The 26,657-nt window shown below is 38.6% G+C and overlaps 1 protein-coding gene and 1 pseudogene across 2 annotated transcripts in view; one reads left to right on the top strand and one right to left on the bottom strand.

The window, feature by feature from the left end:
* The first annotated feature begins 5,590 nt into the window (after nucleotides 1-5,590).
* Nucleotides 5,591-26,657, top strand: part of LOC111151280 (replication timing regulatory factor 1) — a 60,106-nt gene continuing 39,039 nt past the window's right edge. For both annotated transcript variants that reach the window (XM_022509199.1, XM_022509292.1), the window contains exons 1-11: nucleotides 5,591-5,657; nucleotides 6,034-6,147; nucleotides 6,942-7,020; nucleotides 9,677-9,773; nucleotides 10,746-10,873; nucleotides 10,962-11,056; nucleotides 12,926-13,115; nucleotides 15,308-15,400; nucleotides 21,793-21,931; nucleotides 24,383-24,534; nucleotides 25,900-26,017. In XM_022509199.1, coding sequence (XP_022364907.1) covers nucleotides 6,044-6,147; nucleotides 6,942-7,020; nucleotides 9,677-9,773; nucleotides 10,746-10,873; nucleotides 10,962-11,056; nucleotides 12,926-13,115; nucleotides 15,308-15,400; nucleotides 21,793-21,931; nucleotides 24,383-24,534; nucleotides 25,900-26,017 — 1,195 coding nt within the window. In that variant the 5' untranslated portion in view covers nucleotides 5,591-5,657; nucleotides 6,034-6,043. The remainder of the gene's footprint in view (nucleotides 5,658-6,033; nucleotides 6,148-6,941; nucleotides 7,021-9,676; nucleotides 9,774-10,745; nucleotides 10,874-10,961; nucleotides 11,057-12,925; nucleotides 13,116-15,307; nucleotides 15,401-21,792; nucleotides 21,932-24,382; nucleotides 24,535-25,899; nucleotides 26,018-26,657) is intronic.
* On the bottom strand, nucleotides 17,818-18,782 carry LOC111142550 (annotated as a pseudogene).

Genomic DNA, 26,657 nt, shown 5'->3' on the forward strand with positions numbered 1-26,657 from the left:
AGCTTACCTGCGACTGAGCACCCAGGCACCCCTGTGTGATAAGTATCTTAAGGGGAGATACTTCGAGGCTATGTTCCCAATCAGACTTTTGCTCAATGGTTTTAGCACTTACTGATGATTATTGCCTGAATCAGTTGTTACTCTCATGATTGCAAAATGCTGATTTCCTAACTCTGTCATTCCCTCCCTTACTTTTATTTATTTATATTGTTTAGTATCACTAGGGGCTCATAGATTCTTTTTCATTTCATTGTTTATAATCTATTATTCCAGACTCAGCCAGGGGAACACTTCAAGCTGTTTGCGGAGCTGTGTTCACATGTTCATGTGATTTTTTAAGCATTTGTTTATTTTCTGATACCAAAAGATGTTACAGGCTCTTATAATTTTTTCATGTCCAGCCCTAGAATTAGCTATTTCTCAAAGAATGTCTGGCTCTTTTCAGTGGAACTTTTCTCCATTAAATACATTTTGGACATCACTATATATTAGTACATAGCTATATAGTATATAGTATTTTACAGTCTAGATGTACCATAATCTATTTAGCATGTCCTTTGGTCATTTCTGGTTTTGCCTTTTTTTTTTTTTTTTTACAAACAACTCTGCAATGAACAAAAGTCATCATAGTTTACTTTGCACATGAATGAGCGCACTTGTAGGATAATCATCTAAAAATGGGATTTCAGCAATAAAAACTTTGAGAATTTGAAATTTTGATAAATTCTGCAAATTGTCCTTCCTAGAGATTGCACTGATTTGTATTTCCACAAGTATCATAGGAAAGCAGACAACCAAGCTTACAAATTTAGGTCAAAATTCTGTTTTATACATACTACATTTAGGGGATTTAAAATTTCCAGTTACATTAATTTAATAGAACAGACAGTTTAAGAAAAACTTCCATAACCCAGTGATCAAGAAAAACAGAGCATTTAATCCTGCCATGAGCAGCTCTGGTGATGAATTCAAACTGGGTTAATTTTCTAAATTTGTGATTATGTTCTTTCTCTAGAAAGGCCTGAAGCCTAACAATGAGTCACTTTCTCTTTTGGCTCCTCAAGGCTGTCAGTTTCAATTATTTTTGTAGTTTTTGAGCTTATGAAAGACTTTTGTTTTCTCTGCATGAATATGTTTTGAGATATAGACAAAGGATTCCAGCTATACATAGCTGGGTTCCTTTATTTTATTTTATTTTTACTTATTCATTTTTTAGGTGTGTTCTTTTAAAAATAGATGTTTATTTTCCAATTACAAATAAAATTAATAGTTAAGAGCTGTTCTATAAAAGTTAAGGAAAATTTGTGGCTTGTACACAGTAGGAATCTCCAATTTGGTGCTAAAAAGACACAGTTAGTGTGCCTATTAAAATGCAGATTATGGGGGCGCCTGGGTGGCTCAGTGGGTTAAAGCCTCTGCCTTCGGCTCAGGTCGTGGCCTTAGGGTCCTGGGATCCAGCCCCGCATTGGGTTCTCTGCTCAGCAGGGAGCCTGCTTTCCTTTCTCTCTCTGCCTGCTGCTCTGCCTACTTGTGATCTCTCTCTCCTTGTCAAATAAATAAAATAAAATCTTTAAAAAAAATGCAGATTATGGAGGGCACCTGGATGGCTCAGTGGGTTAGGTCTGCCCTCAGCTCAGGTCATGATCTCAGGGTCCTGGGATGGGATGGAGCCCCATGTGGAATCCCTGCTCAGCAGAGAGTCTGCTTCTCCCTCTTCCTCTGCCCCTCTCCACCTGCTTGTGCTCTCTTTCTCACAAATAAATAAATAAATAAATAACCCAGGTGTCCCGAGTTAAACATTTTTCTGGAAGATCTCAGGTCACACAGGGGCAGAGCCCGTATCTGAATCCTCATCTGTTTGGTTCCAGAGCTGGGGTACTGCATTAACACCAGTAATTTGGATTACAGATGGATACTTTGCTAAATGAATTACTACTGCAGTCATGTAATTAGTGCGCTTCCATAGGATTCTTTATATTGAATTATTTTTACCATGTTCAAGAATAAATCTGTTACGAAAACCATACTACACCAGTGCTTTATGCAGGATAGAGCTTGTTAAATGTTCATGAATATATGTAGCTTAAATATGTTAGCTATGGAGTTACATATGACTAAATTAAAATTCTCTATTTTACTCTTTTTTTTTTTTAAGATTTTTTTTATTTGACAGAGATCACAAGTAGGCAGAGAGACAGGCAGAGAGAGAGAGAGAGGGGAGCAGGATCCCTACTGAGCAGAGAGCCTGACTCGGGGCTGAATTTGTAAATCCAGGAAAAGTACTTCTTCATCTTAGAACCACTGTGAGGAATAAATGAGATAATGAATATGTGATATCTAGCACTCAATAAAAAGAAGTTAAAAAGCGATTTTATAATCTTGAAATGATTATGTTCAGGCCATAAATTGGGATCGTAGGTAGGTATTAGGTGGACAGGTCTAACACTTATTAAATAGAAGGAATCATTAGGACTACTGGGGGCACATAGGAGAAAAGAGTCATTGTGACACCCAAGATTATAGGCTTGATATTTGCTGAATAATGATGTGGTTAAAGACAGAAATGGGGAAGTTAGAAGCTATCCTGGATTGAAGGTGCAAGGCTTTTCATGATGTTCTGAGGAGAAAAAGATACATAGGATTTGAAGAGGCAAAGAAGACAGAAATTGTGTATTGGTTGAATGATTAGATGAAGATGGATGAATTAATGCATAAAAAATTAATTCAAAATATACTTATGAAAAAAAGCAACAAAATGTACTTATTGAATGGTGGGTACTGTGAATTTATTGCCTAATAAAAGAAGATCTATGGTAATAGCTTCAGAATTTCTACAAAAGAGTAGTTTGGGGATAGCAATCTCTTTGTAAGGGTGTGGAGAGAGGGGGCTGGGTAGGGAAGAGGATTTGTCTTGAATTTATTGCCTAGCTAAAGAAGATCTAAGGTAGTAGTTCCAGAATGTCCTTAAAAGAGAAGCTTGGGGACAGCAATCTCCTGGAAGGGTGTGGAGAGAGGTCTGGGTGAGGAAGAGGATTTGTCTTGACTCTGTAATCTCATTAGATGAGAAAATACCAAAAAAGAGGGAGGGGCACTGATTGAGATTAGGCGAGAACTAATTCTCCTCAGAGTAACTCTCAACCCTGTCACTCAGACATTTGTAAGTAAACGATAACAGGGCATCTGGCTGGCTCAGTTGGTAGAGCATTGGATACTTGATCTCAGGGTTGTGAGTCTGAGGTCCACACTGGGTGTAGAGATTACTTAAAAATAAAATCTTAAAAAAAACACTAAACAACAATAATTAATGAGATATTTATTTTAACAGGTTTCCAAATAAAGATCTATGTCAGCAAGGAGGTAGAAGCATTTAATTTTCCTTGTGGAAAGAGTAGAGAGAGGAAGGATTTAATGAAAAGCTGTTACTTTAATCTACTCTTACTTACCATACTTGAAAAAGGCAATTAATGCTCTAAACGCAAGAACAGAGATCTTCCAAGACCAAAGAGTTAGTAGAGATCCTGGTCCACTCTTCAAAATTTGACTGAAATGGGGATAAGGCTGGAGACGAAGGATTAGCAGGCGCCCAATCATCATAGGCCTACATGTTATATCAAAAATTTTGAAATTCATCCCATGATTGATGGGAACCACTGAAGGATTTCAGTCCCGGGAGTGGCAATTATAAAATACTACAATGAAACATTTTAGGAAGATCACAGGACTATGCATTTGAAAGAGGTACAAGCAACATGACCCCCCCACCTCTTCTTTGTAAATGAAATACAAGGGAAAACATGAATAAAACAAAGTCCCTATTCTTAAAGAATTTACATTCCCATGGGGAGAGACAGACAATAAAAAAATAGATATATAATGAAATATCAGATAGTGATAAGTGTTGGAAGAATATAGCGCCGGAAGGCGCAGAAAGAGGGGCAGAGGTACCGTCTTAAGGCAAACTCAGTGTCCTTTTTACTAATCTCATCTCATAGCCACTATAAAAAAAAATATGGTTTCAAGATCTTCTCTCACTTTCCAATACAACATCTCTACTATACTGAGATCTTAATGTTGCAAACTTGTCCATTTATCGTCTCAAAACTTCTTTACTTTCTTAAATATCCATGTTGTCTTTGCAAAGCCCACAAAATGAGCACTTTCCCTACTGACATTTATAGAACTCTCTATCAGGCTGCACTGAAAACCTTTCTTTACCTTCACTTCACCCAGATCCAACTCTTCACTCTTTTTTTAAACTCTTTAACGTCCATAGTTTGTTTCACAAGATCTTTACGTCTCCTTTCTTCTCTTCCTTTTTTTTTTTTTTTTTTTTTTTTTTTTTAAAAAACATGTATTGTGCTGAGTTCTTAGTCTGGCAGACACTTGGCTCAGGGCAAAGAAGGGTAAATGCGGCCCTGACCTCTGAAGCTGATAGTTATACTCCTTAAGTGGAAGCTTGAGAGGTGGGGGATCCGAAACCTGTGAGGACAAAGTGGAAAAACCACTTTCTGCCAAAGCCTTAGATTCCTGGTTTCAAGTTGATACAATCCTGTGTGATATGGACAGGGCTCAGAGGCTTCGGAAAAGGGGAGCAGCATATTAATTCTTCATCAAAGGGCACCTGGGTGGCTCAGTTGGTTAAGCATCTGCCTTTGGCTCAGCTCACGATCCTGGAGTCCCAGGATCTAGCCCCAAGTGGGAGGGGGAGTTCCCTGCTCAGTGGGGAGTCGGCTTCTCTCTCTCCCTCTGCCCCTCCACCTGCTTGTGCTCTCTTTCTCTAATAAATAAAATCTTTAAAAAAAAAAAAAAAAAGTTGTTCATCAAGAGCTTACAGTTCTTTCTCCACTGACTGAAGTCCTGGCCAAGTCCCACCCTTCAATACCTGGGGCCTAAATAAAAGAATGCAGATCTCTGGGAGCTACTTAAATCTACTGAATCACAATGTCTAAGGGCAGGGCCCAGAAATCTATAGTTTAATCATGAATACCCCCAGGCCATTGTTATGTACACTTAAAATGTGAAAACCAAAGGCTTCTGCTACCTTTTCTCACTTCACTTTCACCTTAAGCAGTTACCATTATCATCCCTATTTTCCCAAGGAGGAAATCGAGGCCTAAAAAGGTTGGTTAATTTGCTGAAGTCACCCAGAGCTAGGGCTGGAATCTACACCCATCTAGATGCAGCTCCCAGTCTCAAACATTACAGTGCGGTCATCTCTTGCTAAATAACTTGTTGCTAGTATTTCAAGAAGCACAGGGCTTGGATTCGAAAAGAGTCTGAAGACCACTAAATTTAGTCTGGTGAACTTTGACGAGTCATTCACATTTTGAATTTCAAGTCCTTCGCGGGTTAAATTTCGGTCAAAACACCCCCACCTATAAGACGCCCCTGATGGGCTAGGCGAAGCCGCCAAATGCGCTGGGAGGCTATCGATGACTTCGGCGCGCCTCTGCCTGTTGGATTGGCTCGAGGCTCTCCCGCCAGGACTGCCCTACTCCCGCGCGCTCGTGGGCCCGCCCCCGCCGCCATCTTGGTCTGGGAGGGAGCGGGCCGCACGCGAGAGTAAACAGCCCGAGCCGGGAAAGTCGAGTTCTCGCTCGGTCGGAGTGCCGCGGGGTAGCCGCGGAGAGGACGCAACCCTGATCTTCGTACGTGGGGTAAGTATCGGGGCCACGGTGCTGGGCCCTGGCAACTCTCAGTTTAGCGCACCTTCCGCCCCCTCGCGGCTGGTTGCCTCGCTCCCCGGGCTTCTCCCGCCCCCGGCGGGTCTCCTCCCACTGTTGAAAGCTGCCCGGGAAAGTGGTGGCGGGAGTGGGCCTGGGCCGGAGCGCAGCGTGGGCCCCGCTGCGTGTTGCAAGGCGCAGGAGGAGGTTAGGGTCTTGGATTTGGGGGCCAGGGGCCGGGCATGTGGACGCGATGGGGTTGTGAGGCCGGGGACGGGCGCGCGGGTTTGGGGCAGGGGCTCGGACCCGGCCGCCGCGGGGCTCTTTCCGTCGGTCATTGGGTTTTCTTCTCTTCCGGTCCGTGCCTTAGGGTGGCCGACATGACGGCCCCGGCTGAGAGCCCCCTGGCGCCGCTGTTGGAGACTTTGGAAGACCCTTCCGCCCCCCATGGAGAGCAAACCGACGCTTACCTGACCCTGACCAGGTATGGCCCGCCGGGGTTGGGGGTGAGCGCTCTGGTGGGTTTTGGGGAGAAGATAGTTGCCGTGGGGCACGCAGAAGCGAGTTTGTGTATTCTAGGGGTCTGGCAGCTGTGAGGACGCCGGGGTCGCGGGCAAGGTGGGGGGAGGTGGTGCGTGCTAAGTGACGTTCCCGGTGTTGCTGCAGAGCTCAGAGCGTGGGTATGGAATGAGGAAGCCCGCACGTGTGTCTGGCTGGTGAAGGACTTTTTTTTTTTTTTTAAAGTTTGGTTGGAAGTGGGGATGCTGGCGGGATGCTTTTCAGTGTAAGCCGCCCAGGTATTGGGATAGTGTGTTAACTCAGAATCGTTTACTTAATAGAGAGCAGTAACCCGGGTTTCATTTTTAACTAAATGCCTCACAGTATTTTTTAATCTGCAAATCACATTTTGCTGAGTTATCTACTTATTTGGAAAAGCTAGGAAAGGGTAGCAGTTGGTACAAAACTATAAAGATTTAATAAATTTTTAGTGAATTTGTAATTCGCACTGGGTTTTCGTGTTCCCTCTTTACATGCTGATATGGTCCAAATGTGTGCACTGTGGAGCAAAAGTTACTCTTAAGGGTTCTTCTTGCATTAAATTCAGGCCGTGTATTGCATGATGTATTTACAGGTATTAAGTATTTTAAGCACTGGGCTCCTCAGCTTGGTAGAGTTCTAACAAACTTCAGAAAGAGGATAAAAAGGGGTACTTTAGGGGGTAATTATAGTTTCTTTTGTGTGTCATTTGCATAAGTTTGTGTTCTTTCTACTTTTAAGTCGAATGACTGGAGAAGATGGAAAAGAAGTCATTATGGAAATTGAGAAAAAACTTCCTCAGCTATTCAGAGTTTTAAAAGTATGTATCTGTTTATTGAATGGTTTTTTTGTTGAGGGGAAAAAAAATTTTACCAGCTGACTCATAAAAACTTTGAAACGGAATACAAGCAGGATCATTACAGTATTGTGTTAGTGTTTAATATGTATCAAGTACTTTCTTAATTACCTTACCTGTACTCTCTTAATCCTCTGTGTGCCTGTGAGGGTACTCTTGAATCCCCACTTTGTAGAAGAAATTGGTTTAACTTGTGTAATGTTGCCCATCGCCAGGTTAATACAAAACCTATGCTTTTATTTTTTTTAAGATTTTATTTTCTTAAGTAATCTCTACATTCATTGTGGAGCTCCAACTTACCGCCCTGAGATCAAGAGTCCTGCGCTCTTCCAAAACCTGTACTTCTAATTTAAAACCAGTTAACAGCAATTATTTCATGTTTTTTGTTTTTTTCTGGGAATGTATTTGAAAGTAAATGATTCTATAATTTTGTCTTTGGTCTATTTTTTGGCAGTATTTTTTTTTTTTTAAACTCCTTCACTCACCATCAGTTTTTGCCACTCTTATCTGGTTAAAAAACTGTTATTATGATTATCTTCTTTGCTTATTTGTAGGGAGGTGTTACTAGTAACATCAGACTGCGGACTTCTCTTCTTATCCTCAGTACACAGAGGCTTTGTGACTGTCCTTAACACTTTGTTTCTGAATTCCTTGCTATTAGAATGAAGAGGTTGAACTACATCTCCAGAGTTCTTATTTTTAGGACCATGTTTTGTGTTTTTAAAAAGGAATATTCTGTCATTTATTGTACATTTTAGCATGATTTCCAGTTAAATGTTGAGGCAGTTAAGGTACTGCCTATCCATGAGTATTCCTATTATAGTCAGTAGTGCTTTTTGTTTATGTAAGCAGGAACTTAGTTTTTGTGTAGTAGTTCAGGACTTATTGATAGTATTATTTGACAGTATTAATTGTAATATCCTGGTTTTTTTTCATTATTGTGTTCCACGTCTCAGCAATATATTGGATGTGATGAAAACATGCATCTTCATAAATTTGGTGTTCAAGAACATGTAGGATCAGGAACTCAGTTGCTTGCACTGTTTAATAGAGTTTGTAACTTAAATGCCTGTTGAATAATTATTTGAAAGTATGTGGGCGGTTAATGATAGGAAAGTCAACAGAAGCTTTCTAGGTGAATTATTAAGCACTACAAGGATAATTGAATTCCTTTAGAATAGGAGCCAGGTTAGGTGAAATATAACATGTTTCTATATAGTTGTTTTAAGATTTTATTTATCATTTGAGAGACAGAGTGGGGGAGAAGGAGAGGGATAGAATCTCAACCAGACTCCCTGACCATGATTCTTGAGATCATGACCTGAGTCAGACGCTTAACTGAGTACCCCCAGTACCCACAGCATTTTTTCCCAAGGATTGATATATTTGAGAGAGTGCTTAAGAGGGCACGGGAGAGAGAACTGGGACTCAGATCCCAGGACCCTGAGCTGAAAGCTAGAATCACTTAAAGGATTGAGCCACCCGCGTGCCCCACCCACAATATTCTTGAAGACAACACTGTTAGGGAATACTTCAGGAATATATATTTAATAAAAAAAATGTTGATCACAGTTAGCTATTCTCCAGGAGATACAGTAGTAGCTCTCAGTCTTAGTAATGCTCTTTCTGTGGTTGTCTGAATTCATTGTTTTAATATGTCTTAGGCGGGGCGCCTGGGTGGCTCAGGTCATGATCTCAGCGTCCTGGGATCAAGCCCCGCATTGGGCTGTCTGCTCAGCAGGGAGCCTGCTTTCACCTGCCTCTCTGCCTACTTGTGATCTCTTGTCTGTCAAATAAAAAATAATAATAATAATAATAATAATATGTCTTGTGCTCCAGTGTTTGGTTTGTTGTTGGTGTTGGGTTTTTTTTTTGTTTTTTTTTTTTAATTTAATTATAAAAGGGGTGCCCCAGGGAAGTGTCTATTCACATACCTATTTTTCCTGCTCAGGAGCAGCAAATACCTGAGGATTCCTTGGATATCTGATTCAGAGCAGTGGGGGGGATTTGAAGATAAATCACTTTAAAATAGGAAATGGTACCAAGAAAGACACAGTTACAAATAAACGTAGGGTTGGGGAATATAGTAAGACTACCTTTGACAGAGTTGGGGTTTCATAGCCTATGCGTATGTAATATGGGTTGGGCTTTAAATTCCAGATTGATATTCAAATTTTCCAATCTACAAAGTAGGGATTTCTTTTAAGTTAATGTTTAAAGCTCCTATCACTTCAGATCATCCGTAAATGTTCCATTCCAACCCCTCTCTGTCTGGGAGGTGTCACTCCACTCCAAAGCTAGGATGCCTGCTTTTGTTTTTGAGTCTTTTGCTTACCTTTGTGGAGGTGTCTTCAGCATTTTCCATTTGTTGGCTCTTTTATTGCTTTCAGCTGTGTGGAGATGTTCTTTTAAGAGAAACATTCTTTTTTATGTGATCTCTTTCTAGTGCTCTTCCTTTCTTTGCCAAGCTATATAAATGGCTTCCTGGTTTTATTCCTTTTTTATTTATTCTCAAACATTTGTTGATTGATTGGATTAAAATATTTTTATTTTCTGGTCTATTTCTCTGAGAATTTATAATTTTAATTGTTTATAACAAATGTACTTTTTGTTTTTGTAGATGCACATTTCCAGTCAGAATTCAGACCTCTGTAGTGCTGCTCTACAGGCCTTGGGGTTTTGCTTATATAATCCCAAAATTACCTCAGGATTATCAGGTAGTTAAATTTATTGTAACGTAATATTTTTAGAGTTTATATTTTGGTACTTGGTCTGGGAGTATCCAGCATCCACTATGACACAGAAAAAATATTTTTAGAGTTTATAAATATGGTTTGATATGTTAAAAGTACTGTTACTTCTCTATTAGTTTCATAACTTTAGTAATTTAGGATTTACTTTTGAGAAAGAACTAGTGTTTTGGTTATCTTTTAGAAGATCTCTTTTTTTCTAGACATAGCTTTAACTTTGATATCACCAGATTTGCTCTAAAGAATATAAACCTATTTTAAAGTGATTGTAATTATAAAAAACTGAACCTTCTCCTTTATAAAGTATATATGCTTTGAAAGGTAATAATTTAGATAGTGTTTTATTGTATAAAACAAGCATATACCCTAAGGAACATGCTGAATTGAAAAGTTCTTTTACATAGTGGTATTGAGATAATTTGGATCCAAAAGCAGCTAATTTTTCAAGTAATCTTAATTACCACTCTGTAATTTGCCATTTTAATGGAAACCTAGGAGGTGATCTTTCGAAAGGGGGAAATCCGGGACGGGGAATAAGGATGCCTGAAAGTTATTACTATCTTCTTTTCTGATGGTAAAGTTTATGCCCTTTTTTATACATACAGATGTTCCTAATCTAAAATAGAAGTTCATTTTAGAACAGAGGTGTAGGATTCGTAACATCTTGCCAAAAATTGTTTTATATGTTTAAAACTAATGATACCTATGAAATTTTTTCAGTTGCACAAATTGACTATACTGTTTGTTTTCTCGGAATATACTTTCCCATCTAACCTAAGTTTTGTGTTTTGGAGAAATTTGATACTAGCATTGGTTCACTGATCCTCTGAATACGCATTTAATTTTTTGATAGGAATATATATATATTTTTTTGTTTCTGTATTTGAGATTTTAAAGGATACAAACTGTTCCATATAATTAAGGCTGCTTGTTTTTCAGAGACAGATACTCAAGAACTGCTTTTAAAATTGAATGATAGTGTTAAAAGCCCAGACAAAAATGTACGTACTAGGGCACTTTGGGTGATATCCAAGCAGACATTTCCTGCTGAAGTCATTGGCAAAGTAGTGAGTATGGTTTTTGTATACATTTTCTTAACTACATGCCACTTAAAAAATTGAGGCTTATTTGTATTTATTTGGTTCTGTCTTTTAGGTATCCAGTATAATTGATTCATTAGAAATAGTATTTAATAAAGGAGAGATGCATTCTGCAGTTGTTGATTATGAAGCATTAAATGTCATCATAAGGTATGAATTTGCTGTTTTGGAAGAATAATTTCATTAAATTTAGACTTTACTTCAAGGAGTGGACTTTGGGGACTAGAATATGAGTTAGAAGTTAAAAGAACAAAACGTCTTTTAAAAGTCTCAAGGATAAAAGGTAACAGGAAAAAGAAGGAAGTAGATATGTTTAAGTTACTAGGTTTCTTTATTTATTATCTTTATTTTTACTGAGTCTTAAAAATGAAGTCTTGGTTGGGGTTCCTGGCTGGTTTACTTGGTAGAGCATGCTGCTCTTGATCTTGGGGTCATGAGTCTAAGCCCCATGTTGGGTATAGAGCATAGGTAAAAATCTTGGTTATGTTGCTGCTGCAAAAATGATTTTTTTTTTTTTTTTTAAGATTTTATTTATTTATTTGACAGGGATCACAAGTAGGCAGAGAGGCAGGCAGAGAGAGAGGGGGGGAAGCAGGCTCTCTGTTGAGCAGAGAGCCCGATATGGGGTTGGTCCTAGGACCCTGGGATCATGACCTGAGCCAAAGGCAGAGGCTTAACCCACTGAGCCACCCAGGTGCCCCTTGATTCTGATTTTTTTTTTTTTTTTTAGTTATTTAATTTTTTAAAAATTTATAATAAGCATATAATGTATTTTTATCCCCAGGGGTACAGGTCTGTGAATCGCCAGCTTTACACACTTCACAGCACTCACCATAGCACATACCCTCCCCAGTGTCCATAACCCCACCCCCGTCTCCCGACCCCCCTCCCCCTAGCAACCCTCAGTTTGTTTTGTGAGATTAAGAGTCACTTATGGTTTGTCTCCCTTCTCATCCCATCTTGTTTCATTTATTCTTTTGATTCTGATTTTTAAAGTCAATTCCATTAAAGCTTTTGCAAGAGTTTAAAAAGTAATAATAATAATAATAACAATAGGCTCCCAGGTAGGGTTAGGGTTAGGGGATATAAGAAGGCATTAACAGCAACTAGCAGCAGATGGGAGAACAGGAAAATGCTTTACCTTCTTGTGCATCCCTGTTCTTTCAGGGACATGCTAATGGCACACAGACTGTGTTGTGTGGTTTATCTTACTAGTTTTTTTTTTTTTAAAGATCTTATTTACTTACTTGAGAGAGAGTGAGAGAGAGAGAGAGAGAGAGCATGAGAAGGGAGCGTGTTGGAGGGAGAAGCAGACTCCCTGCTAAGCAGGGAACCCGATACGGGACTCCAGGATCATGACCTGAAGGCAGTCGCTTAACCAGCTGAGCCACCCAGGCGCCCCTAGTTTTTCATTCTTATAAAGTTTTCTGTAATTGAACTATTTGTTTTACTTAGCATTCTGATGTCCTGAATGATGCTTACACTATATCATAATTCTCTGGCTATTTTCTTTTTCTTCTTCTTCTTTTTTTTTTTTTTTTTTTTTTTTCCTTTTTAAGATTTTATTTATTAGAAAGCGAGCAGGAGCAGGGGAGGGAGGGGTAGAGGGAGAAGCAGGCTCCCCACTGATCAGGGAGCCCTATGTGATACAGGGCTGGATCCCAGGACCCTGGGATCATGACCTGAGGTGAAGGCAGATTCTTAACTGACTGAGCCACCCAGGTGGCCCTCACTGGCTGTCTTCTAAAAGAATGTTGAATTTACTTGTCTTTTTAAAAGATCAATACTTTAAATATTAACTTGAAGACAAAATGGTGTATTCTTATTTTAAAAATTTATAAAAATAATATGGAAACTTACAAATCAGTAAATAAAAGTTATATCTGCGTGTATGCATATATGTATATATTCTAAAATAGATGGACAGTATTAGGCATGTTTCTGTATGCTGCTTATTTTCCTGGTAGTTTAGACATAAAAGGTGAGGTCAAGCTAATTTCATTGATTTCTTTATTACAGGCTAATTGAACAAGCCCCAGTTCAAATGGGAGAAGAGTCAGTTAGGTGGGCAAAACTGGTTATACCTTTAGTGGTTCATTCAGCTCAAAAGGTACATTTGCGGGGAGCAACTGCTCTAGAGATGGGAATGCCATTGTTGCTTCAGAAACAACAAGAAATAGCATCTATTACAGAGCAGCTTATGACTACTGTAAGTATCGTTTTGTGTAAGGATTTTTTGGATACTGCATTGTAAGTTTCTGGCCCAAGCACAGGAATCATAGTGGTATAATTGCATTGTGATCTAGGAAGTTCTACTTTTAATAGAACGTAATTGCTTAAGTTAGTGTAGGCAATAGTACTACTTTAAGGAAGGGAGCTGTTTTATTTAGTGTTTGTAGGATCTAGGCATTTTATTTCATCCCCATTGCCCTTAGTGACAGAAAGGGATTACATTTCTGGAAAAAGAACAACATTAACTGATTTCAGTGCTATCTGGGTTATTTTAAGGTAATATCAATAGGTATAAATTTAAAGCACATAAGTGCATGTAATGTGTACATTTTCCTAAAGTTATTACTTGCCTCAGGTTTTAGTCTTTTCTACCATTGTTCTTATAACAAATATTTATTGAGCACTTACATGCCAGTGTTTTATACACTGAATGTAGCAGTGAACAAAGGGAGCTTGTGGAGCTTCTTGTCTAGTCGGTCTGAGAGGCAATAGAGAATATAACATATTCAGTGAAGAACATTATGGAGAGACTAGGTGGAGAGTGCCATTGGAGAGGAAGGATATGGTCACGGAAGGAAAAAGAATAGGATATTTATTTATTTATTTATTTAAAAAAATATTTTATTTATTTATTTGACAGGCAGATCACAAGTAGGCAGAGAAGTCAAGAGTAGTCAAGAGAGAGAGGGGGAAGCAGGGTCCCTGCTGAGCAGAGAGGCTGATATGGGGCTCGATCCCAGGACCCTGAGATCATGACCTGAGCCAAAGGCAGAGGCTTTAACACACTGAGCCACCCAGGCACCCCAGGAGTAGGGTATTTAAACAGTAATTTGAAATGGTACAGGAATTAGCAACTTGGGTGATAGGGAGTAAACTTATTCCAGGCAGGAGGAACCATGAGAGCAAAAGGCCCTGCTCTGATGGTTTTGTGTTTGTTGGTGTTCAGTGAACGCTGGCATGTGCAGTATTTCAGAGTGAATGAGGATGCGAGGATTAGGAGAGGAGAAATAGAGGGCCCAATCACAGAGGAAGTTGGCAGTATTGCAATCATTTGTTTTCCTCTGGCTTATATTGAAAACCTGTTTGAAGGTTTTGAGTCTAGGAGTGTTTATGTGTACTGACTTGGGCTTTAAAGGGATCACTATGCCTGTGTTGAGAATAGACTTCTAGAGGAGTTGAGTAGAAGAAGGGAGGCTAGTTCAGAGATAACTTTAGTAATCTAGGTGAGGTGAGGGAGCCTTCCAGATTTTAAAACCTGGGATTTTGTTTATTTTTTTAAAATTCAGGAGGCCTCATGGGAATGTTTGGAGCCCAATAAAGTAGCCCCAATGTCTTTGCAAGGTTTTTTTTGTTAAGTTTATTAATTTTTTAAGAGCATATGTAAAGGGGCGCCTGGGTGTCTCAGTGGGTTAAAGCCTTTGCCTTCAGCTCAGGTCATGATCCCAGGGTCGTGGGATTGAGCCCCGCATCGGGCTCTCTGCTCAGCAGGGAGCCCGCTTCCTCCTCTCTCTCTGCCTGCCTTCTCTGCCTACTTGTGATCTCTGTCTGTCAAATAAATAAATAAAATCTTAAAAAAAAAGAGCATATGTAAAATTCTTTATAAATTTGAAAATGTTCTCAGCTGTTAGCCATGAAGTTATTAATTTTTTTTAAAGATTTTATTTATTTATTTGACAGAGAAATCACAAGTAGGGAGAGAGGCAGGCAGAGAGAGAGGAGGAAGCAGGCTCCCCGCCAAGCAGAGAGCCCGATGTGGGGCCCGATCCCAGGACCCTGAGATCATGACCTGAGCTGAAGGCAGAGACTTAACCCACTGAGCCACCCAGGTGCCCCCTATTAATGTATTTTTAAGAGTGAAGAACTAAAACATTATCATTTGAACTCTAATGATACACATGCTGAAGTTTTCGGGGAAAAGTATATTGGAAGAAAAAAATTAAGCTGAATTGACGGATGGAATAATGGCCACATTTGTGATAAGACAGGCATAGTAAGATATTAATGATACTTACATTTGGACTTTCACTGTAAAACTTTCAGCTGTACTATATACATGAAAGTTTTTCTAATAAAACATTGGGAAAAGTTACTTCAACTAAGACAGTCTGATACTGCATATTTTGTTTTCTCAAGAGTGTTTTTGGTAAATATTTTTGCTTTTGTTTGCAGAAATTACTTTCAGAACTCCAAAAGTTGTTTATGAGTAAGAATGAGACATATGTGTTAAAATTGTGGCCTTTGTTTGTCAGACTTCTTGGGAAGGTAAGTCTACAGTTAATAGTTCACAGTTTATACCTGTGAAACCCTTTCATTCTTAACTTTACATTATTTGTGCATACCATATATGTAGATTCAGCTGTTCACTAAAATTTGTTTGCCAGCCCACAATAAGTACTTCCGCTGCTTTTCAGTCAATTGTAAATCTAAAGAGTGGCATAAATTTGAGTCACCCAGTATGCAGATTCTCAGCTGAGGTAGAGCAAGATAATGCCCTGCCTTTTTATTTGAACTCATTGTTCTTGCTGGGGGACAGGGGGACGTGCAGCAGGAGAGCAGGTGCATGAGCAGGGGCAGAGGGAAAGGGAGAAGCAGACTCCCCTGCTGAACAGGGAGCCCAGCGTGGGACCCAATCCCAGGACTCTGGCTGGGATCGTGACCTGAACCAAAGGCAGTCGTTTAACCGACTGAGCCACCCAGGCACCCCTCAGTGTTCTTTTTTAAACAGATCTCCTTTTCAGGACGTCTGGGTGGCTCAGTTGGTTAAGCATCTGCCTTCGGCTCAGGTCATAATCCCAGGGTCCTGGGAGTGAGCCCCATAAAGGGCTTCCTGCTTAAACCAGGAACCTGTTTCACTCTGCCCCTTCCCCTGCTTTTGCACGTGCGGATTCTCTCTCGCATGCTCTCTCAAATTAATAAAAGTATTAAAAGAAAAAAAGTCCTTTTCATAAATCCACTTAATGACACATTTCCCCCATTTTGTGCTTTTTTTTTTTTAGTGAATTTAGTTTTAAATGACCCCTATGCTTAGTGCCAAAGTATTGTCTGTGGTTCCAAAGCATCGGAAGACTGATGGGCCCTAGGGAGATATTACATATATTACATAAGCTCTGTGAGGCATGAATAACAGTGCTGTTGCATATGAGTTCAGTGTTAGAGAATCACTAATCCATATGGTGTCTTTAAACGGAGATAAATAGGAAGCAAAGTTGAGTTTGTTTGACAGAACAGGTTTTTGTAGGAACCTAACCCTACATGTTTCTTAGGAGCAAGCAGTGGCTCAGTACTTGCTAACACAGTGTTTGCTGTGGACTTTATAGAATTTTGGCAGATTGTTAGGATTGACTATATGTTCTGTCTTTAAGCCAGGTTTTGGGGTTTTATTTGTTTGTTTGTTTTTGAGGGGAAGAGATGTGTTTTTTTTATTGTGGTAAATAATATTTCTCCTAACTTTCGTAAGTGTACAGTTCAGTGCCATTAAATACATATACAAGTTGTATAAATACCATCACTATCTATACCCGAAACTTTTTCATCTTCTCCCAACAACTTTATACATATACAATAACTCCTCCTGCTCCCCCACCCCCAGCCCCTGGTAACTGCTGTTTTACCTGCTGTCCCTGGATTTGCTAATTCTAGGCATCCCACGTAAATGCACTGTTTGTCCTTCTGTGTATGGCTTATTATGCTGGACGGTTTTTTCAAGTCTTAATCATGTTGTAGCAAGCACTTAACTAAATTTGATTCCTATGGCTGGATAATATTTCGCTCTGTAACTTACTTTTGTTTATTCACTTGTTGTTAGACACATGGCTTGTTTTTACATTTCGGCTGTTGTGAATAATGTTGCTGTAAACATTGATGTACAAACATCTGTTGGATTCTCTGCTTTTAATTCTTTCGGATATATGTGTAAGAAGAATGGAATTGCTGGATCATAATGGTAGTTCTGTGCTTGACTTTTAGAGACTCCTCCAAATTGTTTTCCACAGTGGGTGCACTGTTTTACATTCCTACCAGTAATACACTAGGGTTCTTTCTAGTTTTTCTTTTCCTTTAAGGATTTACCTATTTATTTTAGAGAGTGCTTGAGGGGAAGGGGCAGAGGGAGAGGGAAAGAGAGTCTCTAGCAGAATGCCTGCTGAGTGAGGAGCCTGACATAGGATCCTGAGGTCATGACCTGAGCTGAAGTCAAGAGCCGGATGCTTAACCAACCGACCCACTCGGGCGCTTCTAGTTTTTCCCTGCTGAACTTGTTTTTGGTTTTGTTTTTAAAAAGATTTTATTTATTTGACAGAGAAAGACACAGCAAGAGGGGGCACATGAGCAGGGGGAGTGGGAGAGGGAGAAGCAGACTTCCACCTAGCAGGGAGCCTGATGCGGGGCTTGATCCCAGGACCCTGGGATCAGGACCTGAGCCAAAGGCAGACGCTTAATGACCGAGCCACCTAGGCTCCCCTGTTTTTTGGTTTTTGATATGTTAGCCATTCCAGACCATTTTGTTCTGTTTTGTAAAACTGGGGCGTTTTAATGTTTTTGACAATATGATAAATAGTTCTTTTGATTGCGGACTTAAAGGCTGTTGGGTAATAATTCAGAAATAGTCACAGTAGTGTTGGTTTTCCTGATTGGTGTGCCATCAGTAATGATTGTAAGGAGTTACTTGTATGTAGCTGCTATCAAGCAAGTAAGATGGCATTTATGATCCATCATTTTCAGGATTGTTAGTAACCTGGATGTAGTTCTCCCAAATAACGTTACCTCTTTGTGTCATAAGACCCAGCTTGCCCACAGCTATGTCATTTACATTACCCTTGGTAGTAATAACCAAGGTTGTATGTAGTGGGGATGAGGGGTTTTTCTGTTCACCATATATTGAGAGGTAAAAGGTGACTTTCAGTCGAAGATGTATTATGTGGGCCTTCTTGAAACATAAATCCATTGTCCTGATCTTCCATATTTAGGTGGTTTTCATATAAAGCCATTTTTGGTGGAGCAGACTTTAGTAACAGTAAACAACCTTTTTCATGTTCTCTTGTTTCTCTTTCCTATTCGAATAACTTAGTATTTGTTTCTCCCTGGTATGAACCTTGAGCAGAGAGTCTTCCTATTTTCCTGCTTTCTCTATTTGCCTTTAACTATATTTGAAAGCATGTTAGCTCAGGACTGCCTCTCTGTGCCCTATAGATAGGCAGGTACTGTTCCCTGTGGAATCTTTCATCATTCTTTGGTTTGGTGGTTCCCTTTTCATGCACCTTAATAGTATTTTGGTTTTTTCTTTTTTTTCTTTTTTTTTTTTTTAAAGATTTTATTTATTTGTCAGAGAGAGAGGGAGAGAGAGCAAGTGCAGGCAGACAGAATGGCAGGCAGAGGCAGAGGGAGAAGCAGGCTCCCTGATGAGCAAGGAGCCCGATGTGGGACTCGATCCCAGGATGCTGGGATCATGACCTGAGCCGAAGGCAGCTGCTTAACCAACTGAGCCACCCAGGCGTCCCGTATTTTGGTTTTTTCTCAGGATAGTGCTGCTTAGCCTTCATCTGCTGCCTTTGAACGTTCATGAGCCTCTTGACTTTTCTTTCTCTTCTTCTCATGCTCTTCCAAGTGATACCCATAGCAGTTACTCAGTTAAGTTGTTTTGTGGCATGGTGACTTCAGACCAGCCACCTAGTCTCAAGTCCTAAGGATTTTGGTCTCTGAGACCTAATAGCTGACTACCCAGAACCCAGTGCAGGAAAGCCTTTGCTCACTTTTTTAAAAAATTTATTTTAATTTTTTTAAGATTTTATTATTTATTTGACAGAGAGTGAGAGCACACACACGTACACACAAGCAGCTGGAGCAGCAGCAGGAGAGAAGCAGGCTCTCTGCTGATCAGAGAGATGGGCTCATCTCAGGACCCTGGGATCATGACCTGAGCTGAAGGCAGATGCTTAACTGAGCCACCCAGGCGCCCCTTTTGCCCACTTTTTAATTGGGTGGTTTGTTTTTGTTGTTGAGTTGTAGTTCTTTTTCTGGATTTTTTTTTTTATTTTAAAGATTTTATTTATCTTTTTAACAGATCACAAATAGAGAGGCAGGCAGGGGGTGGGAAGCAGGCTCCCTGCTGAGCAGAGAGCCGGATGCGGGGCTCCATCCCAGGACCCTGAGACCATGACCTGAGCCGAAGGCAGAGGCTTTAACCCACTGAGCCACCCAAGCACCCTCTTTTTCTGGATTATTAATCCCTTATCAGATACGTGTTTTTCAGATATTTTTTCCCATTCTGTAATGTTGTCTTTTCACTTGATAATATCCTTTGGTGCACAAAAGTTTTTGATGAAGTCCAGTATAAATTAGATTTTTTCTTTCATTGCCTGTGCTTTTGGTGTCACAGCCATGAAGTTGTTGTTAAATCCAGTGTCATGATTCTTTTTTCCCCTCTGTGTTGTTGTAGGATTTTTAGAGTTCTAGTTCTCATAAGTTTTTAATCTTTGAGTTCATTTTTTTATATGGTGTAAGGCAAGGGTCCAGTTTTCATTCTTTTGCATGTGGGTATTCAGTTTGGCAGCATCATTTGTTGAAAAGAACGGTCTCTATATAATGAATGGTCTCGGCATCCTTGTTGAAAAATAAGGGGTACCCGGGTGTCTCAGTAGGTTAAGGTTTGCTTTTGGCTCAAGTCATGATCCTAGGTTCCTGGGATCAAGTTCTTTCCTGGGTTCCCTGCTCCACAGGGAGCCTGCTCTCTCTGCCTCTGCTCTGTCTCATGAATATATAAAATCTTTTTTTTTTTTTTGAGATTATTTATTTATTTATTTGACAGACAGAGATTACAGGAAGACAGAGAGGAAGGCAGAGAGAGGAAGGGAAACAGGCTCCCTGCAGAGCAGAGAGCCTGATGCAGGGCTCCATCCCAGGACCCTGGGATCATGACCTGAGCCAAAGGCAGAGGCTTTAACCCACTGAGCCACCCAGGCGCCCCATGAATATATAAAATCTTAAAAGAAAATCAGTTGACAGCAGGGGTGCTTGGGTGGCATAGTTGGTTAAGTGTCCAACTCTTGATTTTGTCTTGGGTCATGATCTCGGGGTCATGAGATGGAGCCCAACATGGGGTTCTACATTCAGTGCAGAGTCTGCTTGAGACTCCCCGATCTCCCCCACCCCCAGATAAAGAAAGAAAGAAAAAAACCAATTGACAGCATATGTGAAGGTTTATTTTAAGGTTTTCTATTTCATTGGTCTGTATGTTTATCCTTATGCCATTACCATATGTTTTAATTACTTCAGTTTTTGAAGTAAGTTTGGAAGGCAAGAGGTGTGAGTTCTCCAAATCTATTTCTGAACTGATTTGGCTGTTTTGGGGCTCTTTGCAATTCCATAATGAATTTGAAGATTGGCTATTCTTTTTTTGTGAAAAGGCTGCTGTACCTTTTTTTTTTTTTTTTTTTGTAAGATTTTATCTATCTGTTTGACAGAGACACAGCAAGAGTGAGAACACAAGCAAGGGGAGAGGGAGAAGGTGGCTTCTTACTGAGCAGAAAGCCCAATGAGGGGGTTCGATCCCAGGATTCTGGGATCATGACCTGAGCTGAAGGCAGGAACATCCCCCGCCCCCCCAAGGACTGAGCCACCCAGGCGCCCCGTGGCTGCTGTACTTTCGACAGAGATTGTGTTGAATCTGTAGATTGCTCTGTGTCGTATTGACATTTTAATGGTTAAAACTTTCTGTACTGGGGCGCCTGCACAGCTCAGTGGGTTAAGCCTCTGCCTTCAGCTCGGGCATGATCTCAGGGTTCTGGGATCAAGCCCCGCATCGGGCTCTCTGTTCAGCGGGGAGCCTGCTTCCCCCTCTTTCCCTGCCTGCCTCTCTGCCTACTTGTGATCTCTCTCTCTGTGTCAAATAAATAAATAAAATCTTAAAAAAAAATAACTTTCTATACTTGAATGTGGAATGGTTTTCTATTTATTCAGGTCTTTTTAAATGTTTTCAGCAGTATTTTGTAGCTTTTAGTGTACAAGCCTTTCACCTCAATTAGATTTATTCCTAAGTATTTAATTCTTTTAGGTGCTATTGTAAATTGAATTGCTTATTATTTAATTTCCTTTTCAGATTGTTAGTTGCTGTTGTGTAGAAGCACAGCTGATTTTTGTGTGTTGATCTTGTATCCTCCACAGTTGCTTGCTGAATTTATTAGCTCTAGTAGCTTTCTTATGGAGTCCTTGATTTTCTAAGCAAGTTATTTTATATTAATGTTTATATGCTGTTCGGTGTGTATGTGATTTATAGCTACAGTTGCTAATGTTTCATTTTTTTAATGTTTCCTTGTGATGCATTGTTTACTTGTCATTTGTCCGTTTTTCCCTTTTTTCTTAAATACTAATTTTTCATATGGATACCATCTTTTTGGTACTGTGGTAAAATTTGGGACTTATCTTCCTAATTTTCTCTAATGTTTTAGAAATGTTCTGTTTTGTGCATTATTTAATTCATGGAGCATTATATTTTGTGATCTTGAGTTTTGAATGTGCAGAAAGAATCCAGTACATTCTAAAATTTAAATTTTTAAGACTTTACATAGCTAACACTGAATAAATTAGATAAATGAAAAATAATAGTGCCTATATGTTGTTTTAGGCAGGTAAATAACTTTGTTATGATTTTTCCTTTTTAGACGTTGCATCGAAGTGGGAGTTTCATTAATTCTCTCTTACAGCTGGAAGAACTAGGTTTTCGTAGTGGAGCTCCCATGATTAAAAAAATAGCTTTTATTGCTTGGAAGAGTTTAATAGATAATTTTGCTTTGAATCCAGGTAAGTAAATAATACATTAAAATTTTTATTTTTCTGTGGATTTTTCTCAAGATGAAAAGAACAAAGCCATTCTGATTTTTTGGACTTTGTATTGAAACTTAACCTATTGAATATTTTTTATTTTATTTTAAGGGAATAAACTTATAGCTAAAAATAGAATTAGAAAGCCTAGGCATTACTGAAAATCACTGATAGAAAATTTGTTTTAAACTATTTCAAAAATTGAGCAAAGTGACAGATACCATTTGTGGTTTTTTAGTATATTTCAGCACTTAGTTGAGCACTTTTGAGTACCTCTATTGTAATCATCACAATAGATCTGAAATACTAAGTATTATCACTATTTTAGAGAGATTAAGTAATTTATCAAAGGTCACATAGCGAGTAGATGATAGGAAACAATCGTGATAGCTGTGAAACATGACTGGTAAACTTTTTTCTCACAGGTCCTTTAGAATAGTGCCTAAAGTGGGTTTTTACTATTAATATATACAAATGATTCCTTTTGATTTATTGTAACTTTATCTTCCTATTGTCTAGTGGAGGTGTTTGATATATAGTTGACCCTTGAACAATGGGAGGGTTAGGGATGCCAACATCCCACTGCGTGTAACTTTTCACTCCCCCCAAATTTCACTAACAGCCCACTGTTGACCAGAAACCAATAACATAACCAGTCGAATAACCCAAAATTTGTATGTTATATGTACTATGTACTCTAGTTCTACAATAAGGTAAGCTAGAGAAATGTTAGGAAAATCATAAGGAAGAGAAAATACATTTATAGTATTGTACTATATAAAAAAAGTCTGTATAAATGGACACATGCAATTCAAACCCATGTTCAAAGGTCAGCTGTATATATGAGGAGGAGTATATGGCCCAAAAGTAGGTCAGTAGGAATGGCTATTTAATTGGGTAGTTAATCTTAGATATAATCAGTACTGTTTTTGTTTTTTGAAGATTTTTTTAAATTTATTTGACAGAGATCACAAGTAGGCAGAGGCAGGCAGGGGTGGGGGAGGCAGGCTTTTTGCTGAGCAGGGAGCCCCATGCGGGGCTCAATCCCAGGACCCTGGGATCATGACCCGAGCCGAAGGCAGAGGCTTTAACCCATTGAGCCACCCAGGCATCCCTCAATACTGTATGTTTAGAAGATCTGCTAATACTGATTGCATCAAGTATTTTTTCTCTGCCAAAGACAATTAATAATCCTCTTGTACCCTTTTTAGTGTGTTTTGTAAGGTGATTATTTTCATTAACTATGATTTCATTGAAAGTATTGATGAAAGTGCATTGCCAGGCACAAATTTTAATTGTAAATGTTACCTTTTGTTGTTTATGAACTGGTAATGCAAGTCGATGTTCTGGACTAAACCTGGACTAAAGCATAAAGTAGTCATGACTTAAAGAAGATAAATAAAATACTATCTGATTTGAAATAAGTTCAGAGCTAAAAGAGTCCATCCCTAGTATTATGGATCCAGGAAATCTTAAGGAATCAGATGCTTGTTGTTTCTGTAATCATCAGTATGCTTACTTGCAGTTACAGGAAGGATAAAAGGCAGAAGAGCAAAAATGAACTTGTTTTCAGATGAGCCGTCTATCTCTAGAGCCTTCCGAAAATTCCACATACCCTTCCCCCTAAATCTCATTGGGTAAAATGGCTAAATGGGAGATTAGATAAATAAAAAATTGGATATCTGTCATTGCCCTGAGTGAAAGAGGATCTTGTATCTAAAAAAGAATGGCAGTTGGCAACTTTTGCTATGGGGATATTATTGCGGAGCTCCTCTCATAGAGTAGGAGTTGAAAAAAGATTAGAGAATTTGTTCCCACAGTGATTTGACTTTATTTTCTTTATAGAAATGTTAATTGTGAAAGATAAATGGCACAGTAGCTGTCAGAAACATTAATGCCATACCACCAAATACATAGCTTGACGGACGTTTCAAAATCCTTTAAGTCTTTTTGTTACTTGAGCACAGGGCATCTTATTTTATGTATTCCTAGTTAAACTCAATATTAGGCCGGACAGTTTGTTGTGGAGGATTGCTCTGTATTGAAGGAAGTTTCGCAGTATCCTTAGGTGCAACCCACTAGGTACCAACAGCCTCCTCTGTACCTCTGGCTCTCAGGTTGTTAGACCTGAGATTTTGTAGACATTGCCAAATGTCCCTCTGTAGGAAAGTCGTCCCTGGCACACACAGTATCTAATAAACATGGCTTCCTCTTTCTTTTTCTTTCTTTCTTTTTTGACCTTATTACATGTAGTCTCGTTGTATTGAAGTCTTTGTCACATTAAAAAGTTGAGGTATAACAAGAACAGCTGATTTTAAAAAATTATTTTTAAATCTTTTCTCTTGGAGTGATAAAGGGACTTATATACTTATTCTTAAAATTTAGTCTTCAGCTTTTATGTTTTTACCTATGTGCTTATTTTCTTTTAAGAAATACTATGCAGTGCAAAAAGACTGAAGTTGTTAATGCAGCCTTTGAGTTCCATCCACGTGAGAACAGAAACTCTAGCACTAACAAAGCTAGAAGTCTGGTGGTATCTGCTGATGAGACTTGGACCTCATCTTCCTGCTAATTTTGAACAGGTAATGAAAGTGTTGAGAATAATGCTTGGTGTGTTTTAATGCATTCTTAGATTCTTAATGATCTAATCTTTCAGTGTTCCATTTGTTGTGTTAGCAGAGCACACTATCTGAAAGGTCTTATTTTCCTAATATAGAACTTGAGTTTATTTTCCTCAAAAGATATTCTCTAGTTGTGTGAAATGGAGCCTCTAAAGCTTTCTCAACCAGCAACCACTCAAATACCTATTCTTACTCAAAAGGCATTTTGAGAGATTTTTTTAAAAAGAAATTTCATAGGATTTAGAATGTAATTGAGTGTAAAATCAACATTACTGAAATAGAAATAAAATTTGACACTAGGTTGATAAAAAGCCGGATCAGTTCTTATTTTTTATCTCTCTTATTTCTAAGCTACATAGTGGTAACAAATAATTTAATCCCAGCATAGCTTTTCAGTATTATGAATTTTTCATATTAATACATGAAAATTTTCATATAAATATTAGCAATTTTTTTAGATTTTGATATCCTTGCTGGCATTTAGACATATCTATATATACCTCCTTGATTTTGCAGTTAATCCCATTCATTCACTGTATTTTTATACAGTGAATAAAAAAGGATAGCTCTGATAATTTTAATTTCTGTCTTTTGCATTTCTTTATTGTTTATCTGGGATTTGGGGTATATCTTTTTAAATCTGTAGTCCTTATCTTTTGGTCTATATACATAATTGCGCAGCAGTGAGTATATTATTGGAAATTGTGTTTTATAATAAAATATACTTGAATTTTTAGCAAGTTTTAAATTCTTAATTATTTAATGTATTAAGGCCTTCTTTTAGGCTTAACAGCATAAATTAATTGGAATTGGGCATTAATGGTAGTATGTAATGGGAACATATTTATTATAGATTCTACCATTATGAGGTCCTAAGTAGGCTAATCTTACCCAGTTGTGCCACACATTCATTGGTATAGATTGGATTGGTACTGGAATGATCTTAGAAATGAGCTTGAGTTTCCCTAAGTTCTTTTTTTTTTTCTTTTTTTTTTTCTGGGGGGGGGTACATTTTTAAAAAGTTAAAATGAGTCTGTACCGACAGTCTTAAAATTTGGGCATTGTTTATGTGTGTAATTTCCCATCTGGAATTTAGAACTGAAATTTATAGATAGTACACATTTGTAGGGCAAATAAAGTTGTAATAAAAATTTTTACTTTTCCAGTTTTAGTTTTTACCCAGTGCATCCAAACAGCCAGTAGGATTCAACATATCAAAAGAACTTAGAGTACTTAAATATAACTACATCATGCAAGACTTTTTAAAAATATGATAATTAGGTAGTTTAGAGATTGTTTCCCTTTTTTTGTTTTTAACCCCAATAGGTGTGCGTGCCTCTGATTCAAAGTACGATAAGCATCGATTCTAATGCTTCACCTCAAGGCACTTCATCTCGTGTAGCTGCTTCTCCAGGTTTAAATCCTATAACTCCTATACACAAAGGTAAGACGTTGACATACTTGGGTTTTTGTTTTCCTGTTTTTAAAGAGGGCTTGAATGAAGCCTTTGCTCAGTTCACATAAAATGAAGCACTTCATAATTTTGGCTCCCTAATCACAAAGTTCATTCTATACTGATTGTTTTCCCTGTGTTACTGTTGTAATTGCATTGTTGTAGTTGGGAAAAGAAGGGTATTTTTCCACTATACATATGAGATGTATTACAGACGACTCTTTCATTTGTTTTAGAACCAGAATCTTAGGGCTTTTATTTAAAAGAACAAACAGATTTTAACGGATGTTTAAAAAAAAAAACTGGCTTGGGGGTGCCTGGGTGGCTCTGTCATTTAAATGTCTATTCTTGATTTCCTCTCTGGTCATGATCTCAGGATCTCTGCCCAGCATTAATTTGAGATTCTCTCTCTCTTCCCCTCCCCTCAAATAAAATCTTTTATAAAAAAGTGGCTTAGTTTATATACCTTTGGAAGAAAATTATTTGCTGGGTTTTTAAATTTTATGTTACCTGTTCTAGTCAGATTTTTATATTTGTCAGGGATGCCTGCATATTATTTCAAAGTATGGATTAATGCGTGATAATTATCTTCATTTAAATGGTGTGTGACACTAATCTTGTTTTTTTTTTT

This window comes from Enhydra lutris, unplaced genomic scaffold (genome assembly GCF_002288905.1).
Source record: "Enhydra lutris kenyoni isolate GAN:26980312 unplaced genomic scaffold, ASM228890v2 scaffoldscaffold1, whole genome shotgun sequence".
Classification (NCBI taxonomy): domain Eukaryota; kingdom Metazoa; phylum Chordata; class Mammalia; order Carnivora; family Mustelidae; genus Enhydra; species Enhydra lutris.